At 40.4% G+C, this 16612-nt stretch overlaps 1 protein-coding gene across 1 annotated transcript in view; it reads left to right on the top strand.

Moving 5' to 3' along the window:
* Nucleotides 1–14531, top strand: part of cpne9 (copine family member IX) — a 122718-nt gene extending 108187 nt beyond the window's left edge. The window contains exons 19-20 of the mRNA XM_050066249.1: nucleotides 5230–5303; nucleotides 14274–14531. Of these exons, the coding sequence (XP_049922206.1) occupies nucleotides 5230–5303; nucleotides 14274–14456 (257 nt within the window). The 3' untranslated portion in view covers nucleotides 14457–14531. The remainder of the gene's footprint in view (nucleotides 1–5229; nucleotides 5304–14273) is intronic.
* Nucleotides 14532–16612: the final 2081 nt, after the last annotated feature.

Here is a 16612-nt window from a genome sequence, read left to right as displayed (position 1 = left end):
ACACACACACACACACACACACACACACAAACACACGGAAAACTGGACATTATCATCAGTTTATAAAAGACCCCCGGACGCCCCGGACGCCCCGGACGGGACGTGAAAAGTGGACATGTCCGGGCAAAAGAGGACGTTTGGTCAGCCTACACAGCCAGCATGGTGAGGAGGGGGTTTGTCAACTCACGTCACGTGTGTCTGTGTAGGAGCCTGAATGAATACTCCATGAAGTATCGGATGACATGGTTTCATCAATGTTATCATAGCTTTTTGGTACACAGCGGCTACAGTTGTTGCAATACGCATTTGAAACAGTGAGGCGCTAGAGTGCGCTATCCGTTTGAATGCAATATATGATTTCAGCGTTAGATGGGAGAAATTCCTACACACTGTGGCTTTAAATAAAAATGTGACTATTTAATCAGATTTCTTCACATATCAAATGTTAATTTACATTCTTATAAAGACACTGAACACTTACAGCTGTATCTATAGTGTTTACATTGTAAAATTAAGAAAGGAAGGACTTGTACAATATCTACAATACACTGTGGACATCAGGCGAAGAAGCATTTATTACTCAGCTGATACCCAAAGTCCAAAGGCAAACTACAGGCCATTAAAGTGTTTGATTTTAATGGTACATATCCAGAAACATTCTAGTCAAAATCACCTGTTTTTTTAACACCAATGCATTTTAAATTTTACCATGTCTATATCTATATTAATGGTTTCTAATCAAACCTGTTTTTTCAGGGTTCAAGTTTTTTCACATTTTACGGATGTAATATTTATCTTTATGGCCAAAAGCAAAGATATATTACATTATTTGTTTTGCATGTTATCAACGGCCTGATTTTGTATTCTTTTTCAGTGGGAAAATCCATGAAATGTTCAGTATGCACCATGTGTTTGCATGATGTGGAGGATTTACATTAAAAACTCACTTTAATAAAGGAAGATATTCCTTCTTGGTAGATCCAGGGCTTAACGTTAGCCACCGCCCAGATTCTTTTCAGCCCCTTTGGCGCGAGCATATATGCACAAGGAATACACAGTATGTAGATTGATGCACATAATGCATTGCAAAATTCACAAGCACTTGTTAGCAGCATGCCCTGAGGTTAGCTTTTAAGCAGCCTTGAGATGCAAAAGCAGAATGCAATAAAATGTTACTGAAGCAGTTGGCATTTACATTGTCATATGGCCAAGGAGGAACAAATTGAAACACTCCTCCTAATGTACAAGTTTTGATTTTTATTATTCTTTATTTTGAGTTTTTAACTTCAAAGCATGAGAGATGCTTTTCAGTTGTATAGCCTGATGTGATCTGCTGCCTTTTGGGAAGTGTTTGTGTTTGAAATTATTCTTGTTTTATAATGTGAATAGTTTACCAAAGTTGCCTTTGATCCAAGCAGGAGGACTTTGTCTGTCTTTGACATTTGCACAACGGTATTTTCAAAATAGATGAAAGGAAACATGTCCTTATGTATTATATATATATATTTAAATAGCTTTACACACAACCTTATTAGAACTGAATATTCAATGACTGTAGTGTTAGAATTATAAGGAGTCTTGATTTTGGTGTGTAAAGTAGTCATTTACAGAAATTTTGTTCTTTGAGTAAACTGCAGCATATAGTCAACTTTAATCAAATAACACTTCATAATTGATATTAGGTAATTGACTGTTAGCTCAGCTCCGCCCCTGTCAGTTAATAGTTGTAGTACTTAGTAGTTGTATTTGGTAGTTGATGACTGAGTCACCTCCCTGCCTGTCAAACAGCATCAAACCATGAACCTTTTCAAGTGTAGACTGAGTCCCATAGGGATTAGCTGTGAAGTCCAGCAGTCGGTGGCCGGTGGCTGCTTGCTCCACTGCCGTTCAGTGGCTAATGAAACATCCTGGTGCCAACTGTTTACTGGAGTTTACCAGCCTGTCACTTATTCAGCATTTGAAGATAATTGCAAACACAGCTGTTCTTGGCTTTTATTGTCCGATATTCCACCATGAACATTTTCGTCCTGTCTCGTCAACGAAAATGAAGCATAGATTACGTCTCAGTTTTTATTATCAAGATCTATTTTTAGTTCGTCATCATTTTGTTTTTGTCATGAAAAAAAGGTCATTGACAAAAAAAAGAAAAATTGTCATTGTCATTTCTGTCAATGAAATGAACACTGATTTTATGGATTTGGGAAGCCGCTCTAAAACAACTGTTGTTCTGGTCCTTCTCAGGCTGTTCAGCTATTGATTAGCTCCCGCTACCGCAAATCTCTCCCCAAGTTTAGCTGACCCATGAACTGCTCCTGACACTTCCATGTCACATTAAGTTAGTTGTTGGCTAAGTTAGTTAAATTAGTTAAATTAGCACATTTTAAACATCTTTTCCCCCCATATATATTCAAAATCTAAAACAAATGTTATATACCAAGGGTTATGGTAGCCAACTATTTGACTGTTGTTTCTCTCCTTGTCAATAGGGGGTGCTGCAGCACCCTCAGCACCCACTTCTCCATGGCCATGCTTAACCTATCAAGATATGTGCTATGATTGGACATTGGTGTTTAGGGAGGGGTTTAGGCAGTGATTCTGTAGCGGGAGCAGATGTGTAGTAGGAACGTATGTGTGTACCTGGTTATGTGGGGAACATATAAGGTGAGGGACCGGAGGTATGTGTGTTATGGAAGGAACGTGTAAATAAAGAAAACTAAAGAGCTACGTATGTTTCCCGTCTGGGTCTCTAAACAGTCCCTGAGCACGACATGTTACAATTCAGTTGAAGCAGAGATATTGGATAAAGGAGATACCCCACCGGAGGCTTATCCAATGTTAAGAAAACGGTTACTCTTCCTGTCTCCTAAGTGGGCGTGGTTAGCTCTCCCTCCAATCAGAGCCTGCTTTATCCAATATCTCATCTCATCCAGTATCTCTGACGTGACAGTTGGCCCACCCACAGTGCTGACTGAAAGTGACACTAGCTTACCTGTCTGCTTCCTTTGGGAATGAAAATACAAATGTAAGCTAACTGTGATTTTGCGCCTGATTTTACTGCCTGTTTATCAAGATCACGAGATCTCGTGAGAACTTCTGAGACGGACAGGGCTCAAACAAAATTAACTTTCTCTTGATCTGCACGGATGAAAAATGCAGCTTTAGTGTCAGAATGTTGGTAAGATGTGTGGCTTGTGGAAAATGAACCCAATATTTACTTTAGTGACTATAGGGCGAAAGAATTGACCATAAATTGTGATCACGTTCATTTTCCTCATTGATGACAATACATTCAGAGCTGCCGCAAGTCTCCTACAGGGGCGTGGCGCTGACGTCACTGAATCAGGAAGTGAGCTGAGTGGGGTATCTCGCTTTATCCAATATCTCTGGTTGAAGGTTTCCTATTCCTTACCAAAATGCTGAATGTTGGTTCTCACATAGTTAATATAGGGACTGTTACTGTTTGTGGACTCCTGTTTTGAAGCCTCGAGTTTGGCATTATGGCTGTCACCATCTTGGTTTTTTGCAGCCACAAGTGACTATGGGTGTTTCTCAGAGTCAAAGAAAATTCGTCTGTTTGAGGATCCTTCCTTGACTTTGAGAAACACCCTCTGTTTGGGCTGGACCTGTCACTCAAAGCAGCCCGCCCTTAACTATGTGCAACTTTAAGCCTTAATAAAATGTAAACAGCTAAGTTATGTTAAAAATAACTCTCAGCACAGTGGTTATGAATGTTAAAATGAGCTATAGAGACCAAAACAATTTTATGTTTCAGGCTGTAAACATGTTTATTTCTGCTGTAAAGTTGGGCATTTTACTATGGGGGTCCATGGGCATTGACTGGCTTCTGGAGCCAGTCTCAAGTGGCCTCAAGTGAACTGCGGTTTTTGGGACCTCCATGCTGGCTTCATTTCTCAGCCCCGGAGGCTACCGCTTGGGACCTTAAAAAGATATTGCACTATAGCGCCACTAGTGGTCAAATTCTACACTGTCTGCCTTTCAGTAAGGCATTTAGGTGAGCATTATTTCACAACAGGAAGCAAAGGCTTTGTGCACTGAACACATTTGAAATGTTAACTTAATTAATCCAACAACCTTGACACTGTAAAGACACAAATATGTGATGTGTTTTTTGAAACTCTGACCTTGGCTTTTACCTGACTTGATGGAACTCTTTCGAGCAAACAGGAAGCCACTACAGCAGCTGTGTCATAATTGGTTCTTCATATAAACCAGTACGCTGCTCCACCTCCTGGGGAAGCTGGGCCAAAAGTCAATGGAGTCAAGTGTGCAGTCATTTAACAGTCCACAGATCAATGACTTTAAAGTGGGGACTGTGTGTGTGTATGTGTGCAGTCTGTTGGTGCTCAGCAGGGTGTAACGACTTAACGCCTCATCACTGAGTTGGATGGCCCATCATTTTCTACTTGTTTAAGCAGCTGAATGGTGGGTTTGATAGGGAAAGCGCTCAGGCATGTTTGGGGGTCACAAGGTCAAACTGGCTCAATAGCACCTCAGAGTGTGTGCTCAGTGTGTGTGTGTGTGTGTGTCTACACTTTACTGCCAGGCCTAATTGCCTCTGTTATTTGCTCTTTTAGTCTCTGTGTACTCCATTTCTGAACATGGTTATTTTTTAATCTCTAGTTTGTCACTGTCAGTACTACGCTGTCATTTCTGGTGTTTATCCTCTAATGCATTCTGGTTCCATGTGTGTCTGTGTGCTGATTTGACCTCACGTTGTGCTCAGCCACCTTTTCAGTGGCAGCACCACACATCCAGGCTGTTTTGTACCTTTGCCAGAGCGACTCCAGATGCAGGATACACACTGTTGTGCAGGTTCTGTTTTTGAAGACCTCTCAGAATGACATCTCCACCAGAGCGCAATTTTAGAGCAAGCACCTCTATGTCTGGCCACAGTTGCAATGGCTCTGTGAAAGTACTCCTGCAGCTACACCTTTAAGCTATTGACCTCTCTCCATGTGTGGCTAAAGTTATTTTCTTTTTCTGACGTGCAGTGTAATTGCACATCATTTTTGCTTAAGAAATAGCACCTTAGGTGCACAAAGTGTTCTAACCATTCTCCTCTGAATACCTGTTCCTACTCCCCATGCTGTGTTCCACTTGGGCAATTACGTTATGAAAATACAAAAGAGCATCCCGTTCCTTTTTTAATTCTCCCTGGGTGGCTCCAGTATTGAGTCATTCTCTCTCTGTCGTTTTCTCTCCTTTTAGCTATGGAGGAGCTGGATGGAGATGAGGTGCGAGTGTCCTCCAGAGGACGTCTTGCTGAGAGAGACATTGTACAGGTACTCATCATAATTCTGGTTAATGTCGCAGGTTGAACTTGAGCATGTTTCTGTCAACAGCAGCTGCATGGGGGAATTTTCCCTGAAGGGGGATGGCTTACATTCATAACACACACTCAAACACACACTGGGAATTGCCTCATAAAATATACAATACCCATCTACAGTGGGTCACGGAGCAAGCTCAGTGTCTTGATCAAGGGTTCAATACCGTGACTCTGACTTCACCCTACACACAACTTAAAATCCATCCATTAATATAAAATCAAAGGGTCAGTTTTAACCCATTCAATCCCACAATCTTCTAAGATATGTTCCTACATACTTTATGAATGAGGCAGCATCAGAACAGAATATATATTTGTGTCTGTGGTGTAGGACTTAGTGTCATCTAGTGGTGAGGTTGCAGATTGCAACCAACTGAACTTTCTCCCGTGTGCCAAGTGTGTAGAAGAACTATGGTTGCCAAACCGAAAATGCTATTGGCCCTATTTAGAGCCAGTGTTTGGTTTGTCCATTCTGAGCTACTGTAAAACAACATGTCAGACTCCATGGCAGAAACCTGCTTGGTATGTACTGTAGAAGTAAACGGCTCATTTTAAGGTAATAAAAACTCAATGATGTTTATGTACATGTGATAAAACACCAATGTTAACAAAGTAATGAATATTATATTTATTTTCTGCCGGTATATCCCCCTAAATTATACACACTGGACCTTTAATTCAATGTAAATGTTCGTGGAAAAGGCTGTTACAACTGACCAGAGCTGACTGAAAGTGTTGCAGTGTGTGTTGGTTGGTCCGCTTGTTTGTCATTACTGGAGTGTGGTCCTCCAATACGATAAGTCTCTGGGTGATGGCATATTAAGTTTTGGTAATATACTTCCCCATCGCAATTGATAATGTCTATTTTTTATTTCAACCTGTGAATTGATTTAGAATTGTAGTAAATAAGATTTGCAGTTCTGATGTGAATTTTTTTTCTCCCACACCTACAGTGGTCTCCAGTGCAAAGTCACATATTTCTCTTACTTCCCAAGAAATTTAGGCTACATCCACAGTAATACATTTTTGTTTTAGATGTGTAACTATTGCTAGGTGTACGCCTAGCACACACACTACTCCGCTGTTTTGGAAGCCCTTAAACAGAGACCTTTTGAAATTGCTGCTGATCCCGTTTTAGTTTGGAAACTCAAGGGTCGTGTTTTAGTCTGGACGGAAACAGAGACTTTTCAACAAAATGACACAAGCACAGATGTTCACTTCGCAGTGGGTCTTATTAGTCATATGAAAATGTCATTCTGCCCAGTTTACTGTGTACCGCCATGTTGCTGTGACATTACGTATGTCGGCAAACTTGAGCGAGATGGATTTTACCCCGGACTTCCAACTTGAGTGACTGTTCCATTGCACTTTTTCAAGTTGCAGGTCGTTTTTCCCGAGTTCTGAGTACATTGGATTTCAGCTTTATTGCTGAAATTGTGCTAAAATTCTTGTGCACTGCGATCGTTTTCATTTTATAACGCTGTTTAAAATAAGAATGCATTGGTGTGGATGTGGCCTTAGTATTGTCACGCCACCTCCAAAATTGCTTTTGAGAGAGAGTGAATATTTTTAGCATGCAAGAGGATATGAACATTTGTCATTTTCAGCATTTGAATGAGCAACCAATGAACAATGTAACAAGAACACCACCATGTAATCTCCGAAGAGTGACCCACAAGCCATGGTGCCAAGATAAAAGCCAGGGAACAAAAGAGGAATAACTGGCTTATCTTATCTTGTGGCACCATGGCACTGTGGATAAATGGTCCTGTAATTTTGCCTCTTGGCTCAAAGAGGATGTGAACCTGACTCAAAGTCAATCTAAATGAATGGAGAGAAATCATTTATAGGACAGGGAAATAGATTTATATACCAATACAGGGCCGGTATTGTACTTCTTAATACGATGCACAACATGGGCCACATTTTATTCTTTGAAATAATTTATTAATACTAGCTCCTTCCAAAATTATACCTACAAAAATGCTTTGTATCTGAATCATTTGCATTGCAAATTAAAACACCCTGCATGTTCTAATTGTAAAAAGGTCAACACTTTTACCAGCTATGTGACAATAGAGTACAAAACTGATAACATGCAGCTTTAGTAATGTCGTCTACCTTCTTGCCTGTATCAAATGTGGCATCTAATATGTAGGAAAAACAAGGAGACAACTTATAATCAGAATCCATGAACATCCAAGTGCTGGCTGCCATGCTGATCCTAGGTCAGCTGTTGCAAGACTCAACACATTACTACACAGGATTTGGCATTCTGTAGCATTGACATAATGATTCCTGATGGTCATGGTGGAAATGTGGATCAAAGCTTACTCCAGTGTGAATTCAGATATATCTCTTCTATTTCCTCTTTCTACCAGTATGTGTGTGGGAATGCGTCAGTGCTAGAGTTATATTGGTACGTTTGTAATGACTTGACCTCCTGGCAATTGGCTTTATGTGAGCTCAATCAAGCCCTGATGACTGACTGGGTGCACCTGTAGAGTAACCCACATATAGGGTGACTCATCATGCTTGTCTCATTTTGCACCGAGCAAAGTCGACAACTGACTGAAATGTTTGTACTTTTGCACAGTTTTTCACTGTCTGTACTGCCTCAGTATGTAAATCAAAGCATTTAAAAATCCAGACTCTTGAATCTCTTAAACACCCCTTGCTGCACTATACTTTTTCCTGGTCACCGCAGCAAAAAAGACTAGAGCACTCTTGTAAGGCGCATCTCAACCCTTGTGAAACATTGTATCTAACTGATTGCATACTGTAGGTGAGAAACCTCCTGTTGTGCCTCTTTGATGACTCCATCTTCACTTCAAATTGAACCCAGCACATTTACAGCTGCTGTCATGTCATTACTAAATTGATGACACTACTCAAATCTCCCCACCACAATCTGAGAGTAATTATTCCTAAAATTAAAGTTATTAAGGCTAAAAAAAAGTGCTTTCATTGCCTGAAAAAAAGGGTTTACTGGTCACTACAAAACTGGGAAGACATTTCCTCACTGAGTCTGCCCTCAAAGACACTTCATCCATCATTACTTTTAAAGTCAACAAGAGAGAGCAGCTCTTTTTTTTAAATTGTTTAGCAATGAGTTTTATAAGAGGGAGCAGTAACCCCATCAGGGACTGATAAAACCAGATCTGGCAACAGTAAATAGTAATTTCAGAAAGCCCGATATGAGAACACAAATAGAAAGAAAACACAATGGCCTCTGATAACCATGTACTTCAGAATTTTTTGGGGAGTAGCGGAGAAGACTGGCCAGTCAGCTGGCAGAGCATAGGGTGCAATGATAAATGAGCGCTTACAATGATAAATGTACAGTGTAGTGCCTAGATGTTGAAAGGAGGCGTGTGAGTATATTATATAAGATAGCAAAAATGTAATTCCAGTAAAGTGGCAGTGGCTATTTACTGGATGAGAGAGAGGAAGAACGCACACCAAGTGTAGGCTTGAGTGGTGTGATGAGATTATCGCTCAACATAATATTGGTTGGCTACAGTAATGGTCCTCAAATGCTCATGACAACAGAACATTATTCAATTATGCAATGCCTTGGGGTGTTTATCAGTACTCAATACCTTTTAAGGCACTAAATGAAATAACCCAGGACAGAGTAGTATCAAAAAAGTCTCCAGTCAAACGATATCTGCATTCGATCCTTTGTGCACCGGGGGTCTGGTGAGGTCAAGAAGTGTGTCTGAAGGAGTTAGAGGATCAGTGTGCTGAGATGCCACGAAAACATAGAAAATTATGGCTACCCTAAAATTCTAATTAAAAATGTATCCCCTTGAAATGCAGAGTTCCTTTTACTAACTAGGTGTGGCTACACGTTTTTGAAAATAAATACTGGTCTCAATTAGACGTCCAAGTTTGGTTGCCATTGCCGAGTTTGTTGTCAAGTTCTTGGGATTTAAAACATCTTAAAGCTCACAAAATCATTGGCTACCTGCTTGAGTTAACGTTAGTTAGCTGCTTAGATCACACATACAAACATAGAGGTTTAAACTGTTGTCAGTATGGAGATACTACACACATCGTTAGCTTGAACTGAAACCATGAGCACTAAAGAATACAGGAATAAATACAGATTTACCAGCATGGATAACAAGAAAGACAACAAAGGTGGTGACAGCTTACCTCTGAGGCAGTAATATGTGAATGAGCTGGCTTCATCTGTGCGTTAAAGGTTCTGTATGTGATAGTCAAAGGCTTATTATATCAGCAAACAACTGTTTGCTATGTAAAGATGTAGTGTAGTCACATTTCGTCTGTGTGTGTTGTAATCCAAGCTTCTCTGTGCTTGACGGTGACGCAGCTCATGCACATTAGTGAAGTCCCTGTTGAATGTGTCCAGATTTCTATGTGTCCATGTTAATATTCTTTAAGTCTGTTAGGGTCCACCAATCAAAGTATCAAAACAAGCTTTCATAAAAATGAATCCAAGTTGTGGATATTGTTTAAAAGGATAAAGAGAAGTGTTGTGTTGCTAAGCAGGGTGCCATAAACAGAGCATCATAACTCTCTCTCTCTCTCTGATGTACTATCTCTCGGAGCTAGATAGAATGAGAAAATAATATTCATACTGGTTTGAATAAACAACTTGATAGTGTTTTTGCATCCTTGCTGAGCAAGTGTTTTGTGCAAAATGAATTAAAGGACTGTTCCATAGATGCCTGTCCCAAATATACACTGGCCGAGTTCAGTGATTGAAGCAAATAATTAATTACAGTTTTATGGTATATAACACGCTACTCCATTAACATAAAGGTTATCAAATCAAGTACTTTATTGGTATTGGTATCGCTTTAAGGGTACTGGTGTTGTGATTCTTCAAACAATACCCATCTTAAACTGAGCCTGTTATGAATTTTGCACTATATTTATTCTCATTCTCTTGTTTTCTCTTTGCTTCACAGCATTGCTATAGCGTTAAAAAAAAGAAGTAACCACACGCAAGCATACATGTGAAGCTGTACATTATTACCCATGTCACCATAGCTTTAACTCCAGCAGGCAAAATGTCCACTTTCATTAGCAAAAAGAACGCACATGTGTCTATTTGGCGATTCTTTGGTTTTAAACCAAATGAATAAGGAGAACCAGAGAACGTGTAAGTGATGTGTGATAAACAAGTCAGGACTAAAGATGAAAACACCACTCCTCCCCTCGTGCTTCCATCTAAACACTCAACATCCAACAGAATACACAAGTCTGCCACCATGTCCATCCACAAAGAGCAGTCGGACCAAACATCCTACCACGGTGAGCAATCAGTGCTCAGTCATCGGTGTGATGAAAGCACAGGTGTGAAGGAAGATAGCTGCACATTCATAGGGATGATGCAAAAAACAAACAAACAAAAAGAAATTACCAACATTCAACATATCAGTCCTCTTTAGATTACTGGATCCAACACACTACAATTGTGCGACTACCTTCCTTCACAGAATTGTCTATTTACTGCAAAAGAATCATCCATTTCTAATTCCAACATTAATATCATATTTCATGACAGTAATCCTCAGTGTATTCTGATAAAAGCTTTGACTTAATTACTGTGTTTTGCTGCCTTCGATGAACACAGAAAGAGTTTTGTAAAACATCCATGCATTATGCATTACAATAAAGACATAAAATATGCTTGACCCAGCAAGGTTAATAAGTGGATCATTTATGCTTTCATCCAATATTGCTATCATATTTTCACAGTCCTGTCCCTCCACTTAGTTATTCTAACAACAGTAATTATATTTGCATGCTCACACTATTCCTTTTAACCTTATTAATGACAATAATTCAAACAGGATGTTTACACTTGTAGCTAAAAAGAACAAAGGTTACTCACTTTGCATTTTCATGCATTCTTACTGTTATTGATTCTGTATGATGACTGCCTTCACTGCAGTGACATTGCTGACATTATTTTATTCCTGTTATAAATGAAAGTCATTTCTCCCCTTGACTTCCACTTATGTACCATGAACTGGACAATTGTCTTAAATATAAACTTGACTTGTACTCAGCGTCTACCTGCTAAGTGCCAGTTACAAAGATTTATTTAAAGAACTGTACATTTACCTGTGAGCAGTTTGTGCAGGTGGAGACGTGTGTCTGATTGCAGTCATGGTCAAAATACATATATGTTATTACTGTGAAGTATTTCTTGATTGCAGTTGCAGTATCGACATCTAAATTTACATGTACAGAGTTTTAATACCTCCTTTCTTAAGTGTGTTGCAAAAGAGAGAGTTAAAAGGTCCACTGTGTAGGATTTAGTGGCATCTATTGGCAGAAATGGTATATAATACGCATAACTATGTTTTCATTAGTTTGTAGTCACCTGAAAATAAGAATCATTGTGTTTGCCTTACCTTAGAATGTTTTTTTGTTTAATTTAATTTTATATACTTTATTAATCCCCCTGAGGGGAAATTCAATTTTTTCACTCTTTTGTCATTAACACACAGGTCGGAAAGACACACACATACACAAAGTGGAGAGATGTCAGAGTGAGGGGGCTGCCTTGGTCAGGTGCCCTGAGCGGTTGGGGGGGTTCGGTGCCTCAAAGCACATGGTTAAGTTTAGAAGAAAAAAAAACATAGTTTGCTCTACCTTCAAATGGGAAGTGAACACCACTCTCCCTGGTGCAAATCCGGGGTTTGTTGCACCCATCCCCCACCCCTCCCGCCCTGTAGGGACTTTCCAGCTCCTTATATTATGTCCTTATTGGCAGCGTTTGAACTTTACCCCACCCAGAGGTGTATCATGACACCGTGAAAGGTTACATCCAGCTGCGTTACATACTTACACTGCCCTGCCATGTATCATGCCGTCACACATGCCGTTGTTGTCAGGTGTTTGATGCCAAAATCACTGACACGGACACAGACAGGCAGTATTCGACGACTTCGGGATGCGAGTAGGCTGGACAATGATACAGAAACCCAATGCTAAATTGATGGAGATCTTTCTCTGTTAATTTACTGAGCAAAAATTGCCAAGACTGTACTGGTTGTAGCATGTCAAACAAAACAATTTCTTGTTTTCTTACTTTTATGATGGTAATTTCAATAGTGTATTTGAATATGTGAATGTCAGACAAAGCAAGTCAGCTTGGTCCTTTGGAAATTTGGTTGGCCATTTTTCTTTTTCCTAGCTCATAGACCTAAACAAAGACCATAAATTACCTGTTAGTTGCAGCCCTTGAAATAAAGATTTAATAATCATCTATTATGCACAAAGAAAGAAAAAATATGTACAGATTAATACTTAGTTAATGCCCCAACGTCAAGTTGTCAAAGGTATTTTTTATAAAAATAAATATAATATATAATAGGCTGTTCAATCTTTTCACCTTTTTGGTGCCATGCCACCTGCTTGGATGAGCTTGTGAACATCCAGCATAACTCTTTTCATAAAGCATGCAAGCAAATTACAAAAGAGTGACAACACAGTGTGCGGTCATTCTATGGCAGTGCACTGTCAGACATTATAAAGCAGGCAGCACAAATTGCAAATAAAAGATGAAAGTGATGGGAAAATGATTGAGGGGGTTCAGTGTTAGAGGGGGGCCCAAGCGTCCCTCATGCTGACGGTGGTCATAAATTAAAGCTTCGACGGCAAGGTGAGTTCCAAAATCTATCACTAATGCATCCGCTGAGAGATCAGAAAACACTTTTCTCCCCTGATGTCATTACTTTCCAACTGCTCCCTCTCACACACCAGGTGCCAAACATCATGCAAGCATTTTGAGTGATTGTTCCAAAACAGTCCTGAATGAAGCCATTGTGAACATTGACACAAAGCTTTCAGTCTTTAAAGGAGCTGACATTCAGAGGAGATCTATGATTCAGAGTCTGATTCAGGTTGTTTGCACACGGTTCTAAACTTGGAGGTGGCTGAGCTGGCCAAGTAGGTATAGCTGTGGCTGGAGCAGATATGTGACCCACCCACAATACCTACACCTTTGCCCCTTGGTCCATAAACAGAAGCCCTAAAGAGAATGCTAAGATAGCATTTCGCTAGCTGTCCAGTGTTAGGTTAAAAGACAGGTGATTTAGGTTAGGGTTAGGGTTATATCTTGTGACTTAAAAGGTGAGTCACACCTTTATGTAGAATGAATCATAAAAGGGGTTATTGCTATGGTTGGCTTCATATTTGCTCACTACAGCATTGCATTGTAGCAGGGTTTATATAACTGCTGACATGGTGGGTTTGTCTTGTACTGATAGTGGGCAGTTTGTAGGTGCGTGTCGTGTAGGCCTCAAACAAAATGCGGCTGCAGTTTAACTAACGCGGGCTGGCTAGCTAATGGTGCTAACAGTGTTAACAGCGCTAATGACAGCAACAGTGCTGACAGAACTAACAATGTTAGCCTGAGGGAACACTGTAGGGTAAGCATTTTGGTCTGCGATGATGTTGTGGGTTGGGATGGTGTTATCAGCGAAAACAGCTTGATGAACGCAGTGCAGAATGGCAGCGATTGGCTAGCCAGTGGGACATATACACAGGGTCTTCACTGCCATGCATATACTGCCACACTGTCTACCACAACAAAGAATAGAGTAGCTTGGATTGCAACACACACAGAGGGAATGTGACTTTCTTCTCTGTTCAGGATGCCATTACTTACATCTTTACATGGCAAACAGTTGTTTGCTGTTATAAGACTCTGGATGTCACACGAAGGACCTGTTACACACAGAAGCCAGCAATGTATTTCATGTCTGAAAAGGGGGCTTTTTGAAATATTATGAGAACAAAGTCTAGATTTATCCGTCATTTATGATGCCTCCAAAGAGATGTTATCAGTGTTTTTGAAACAGGGACCTTCTCTATATTTGAAGTATGTTTAAAAAAAAAAAAAACTAAACTAAACTAATATTTACCCTGCTTCCAGTTTGTCCCATTCAGAGACTACATCGACAGATCTGGAAACCAGGTTCTCAGCATGGCCCGGCTGGCCAAAGATGTCCTCGCTGAGATCCCCGACCAGCTGCTGTCTTTTATGAAGAGCCGAGGAATTGAACCGCGACCGCCCCTCTCCTCCTCGCCGCTACCGGCGTTACACCGGCATGTCTGACCCCAACACCGCCACGGCCCCTCGCATCTGCCTTTCCATCCTGACTCTCTCTCTATCTCTCTCTTCCCCCCTCTGCTTATCTACACTCGCCTCCCGTACAGTCATTTGTCACTTTAAAAGGTGCAGAAGGATCAACCCATGACTTGCCCTCTTCCTCTCTTATCACCGGTGAAGCCAAACACGCACATCAAGCCAACACAGCGGGCGCTCATCCCCGACTGACCTGCTGCTGTTCTTCATCTTTTCTTCTCTAACTCACCCTGTTATATAGCTTTTCTTTTCATTTACTGTATGAACGAGCAGTGAGACTGAGCCATAGCTGTCCCTCTCCTCCCCACTGAGTACCATCCACAGCTCAACTTTTTGAATTTGTCTGCTAATTCCCCTCACCAGACACATTTTTGCACAAAAACTTTTTACTTTCGTCCTTGTGCTCAGCAAGTGTTGACACCAGTCACATTTGGCAGCAGTCCCAGAAAGTGCAAGACACTCAATTAAATTGAAGCTAGTCCCCGATGGAAGCAGAACTCTTGATGAGCAATATACGCCAGCTTGTATCAGGTGCTTTGGGGATATTTTTGGCCAAGCCTCCACTGTAATCCATTGGAGTAATTGGTCACCATGAGGACAGGTGTTTGTGATTTATCCTTTACCATCGTCATTATCATTAAGCTGTGACTAATCTCTTTAAACTCAAATAGAGGTTGCTCAACAATTAGTTCAATCCAGGGGTTTTCAAACTGTGAGAGGCGCCTCCCCAGAGAGTGTGGGAGAGTTGAAAGGGGTGAGGACATGGGGCAAAGAGACAGGTGCATGACGGTGTTCTCAATGCAGTAATTGTAGTTTTGCCCATTGATTTGTCTGCTTATTATCACGGTCAGCAGTTAGAGCTGCAACAGGGACTGTGAGCATTCAGCTCATGGAGGCAATTACTCTTCTTTAAAGGTCCCATATTGTAAAAAATCTGATGCCCATGCCTTTTTCATTATAAAGCAGGTATAGGTGCTGTATAAGTATTGTGAAAGTGTCAAAATGCTCAGTCCACAGAGAAATGCACAGTCTGTATTCTTAAAGTATACCTTTAAATGAGCCGGCAGGACGTGAAGTTGTGATGTCACAACTATAGTTTATAGACCATTTTAAACTTGACAACATAAACATTCTGAATGGGTCCTTTTATATTTGCTGTTGGAATGTTTGTTGCAGTAGCTGACAAGGAAACTGTAAAAGAAGGAAAATCAAATACATACCTGCTGATGTACCTGCGGCACAGTGACGATCTGTGATCTGTTTAATTGAAGTCTGGTCAGTGATAACAGGTCAGAAATGCGTTGTTTGATCTAGGGCTGTAGTCAACCAAAGAAAATCTTGATCTAATCTCTGACTAAAGTCGCACATAATCTTCAACTAATCAATTAGTCGTGGGAAAAAATAAATCTGCACATTATTTTTACTTCTGCGGTGGTGTGTCTGTCACTCTGCAGTTACACCTCCAAAACACTAGTCGGCGGTGGAGGACTGTGTTAAGTGCTGTAAAGTTTAGTTCAAATCAAACTTTATTTATATAGTTGATTCAAAACACACATTAAACCTGGCTTAATCGAGACAATTTCAAACACAAGTACGCAAACTGGCTTCACTATAAATCGCAGAACTGACAGACAAACACTGGACACATTTCCCCCACCAATACAACATGCTAACGTTATTAGCACAAGTCTATGGCATTTTACATTGTATAAATTAGCCTAGCGTCTCGCGATCTTTTCCTCTTCTCATACGAAACCAGGGACAACAGCAACATTAATCAAAGGTAACGGCACATAATTTGGCTCCATTACAACTCACAACATTCACCGACAAAACAACTGTCTTATACTAAACACGTTTTCCAAGTAAATACAACATGCTAATGTTATTAGCACAAGCCTATGGCATTTTACACTGTATAAATTAGCCTAGCAATGAGCCGAGATTTCCTCTGCTCATATGAAGCCAGGATAAATCACACACACGACTTAAAATGCTATTTTAGTGGAGGCTTTACTGTCTTCACAATTTATTGTTTCTTATCTGTGAAATACAAGTAAATACAAGCTTTGTTTCCACTGAGGGAAATGGTCTCAGCTTACAGAAACTGACAGGAGGTCTGCATC

The sequence above is a fragment of the Epinephelus moara genome, chromosome 16 (assembly GCF_006386435.1).
Source record: "Epinephelus moara isolate mb chromosome 16, YSFRI_EMoa_1.0, whole genome shotgun sequence".
Classification (NCBI taxonomy): domain Eukaryota; kingdom Metazoa; phylum Chordata; class Actinopteri; order Perciformes; family Serranidae; genus Epinephelus; species Epinephelus moara.
The sequence above is the reverse complement of the archived record's forward strand: the minus strand, read 5'-3'. Positions and strand labels throughout refer to the sequence as shown.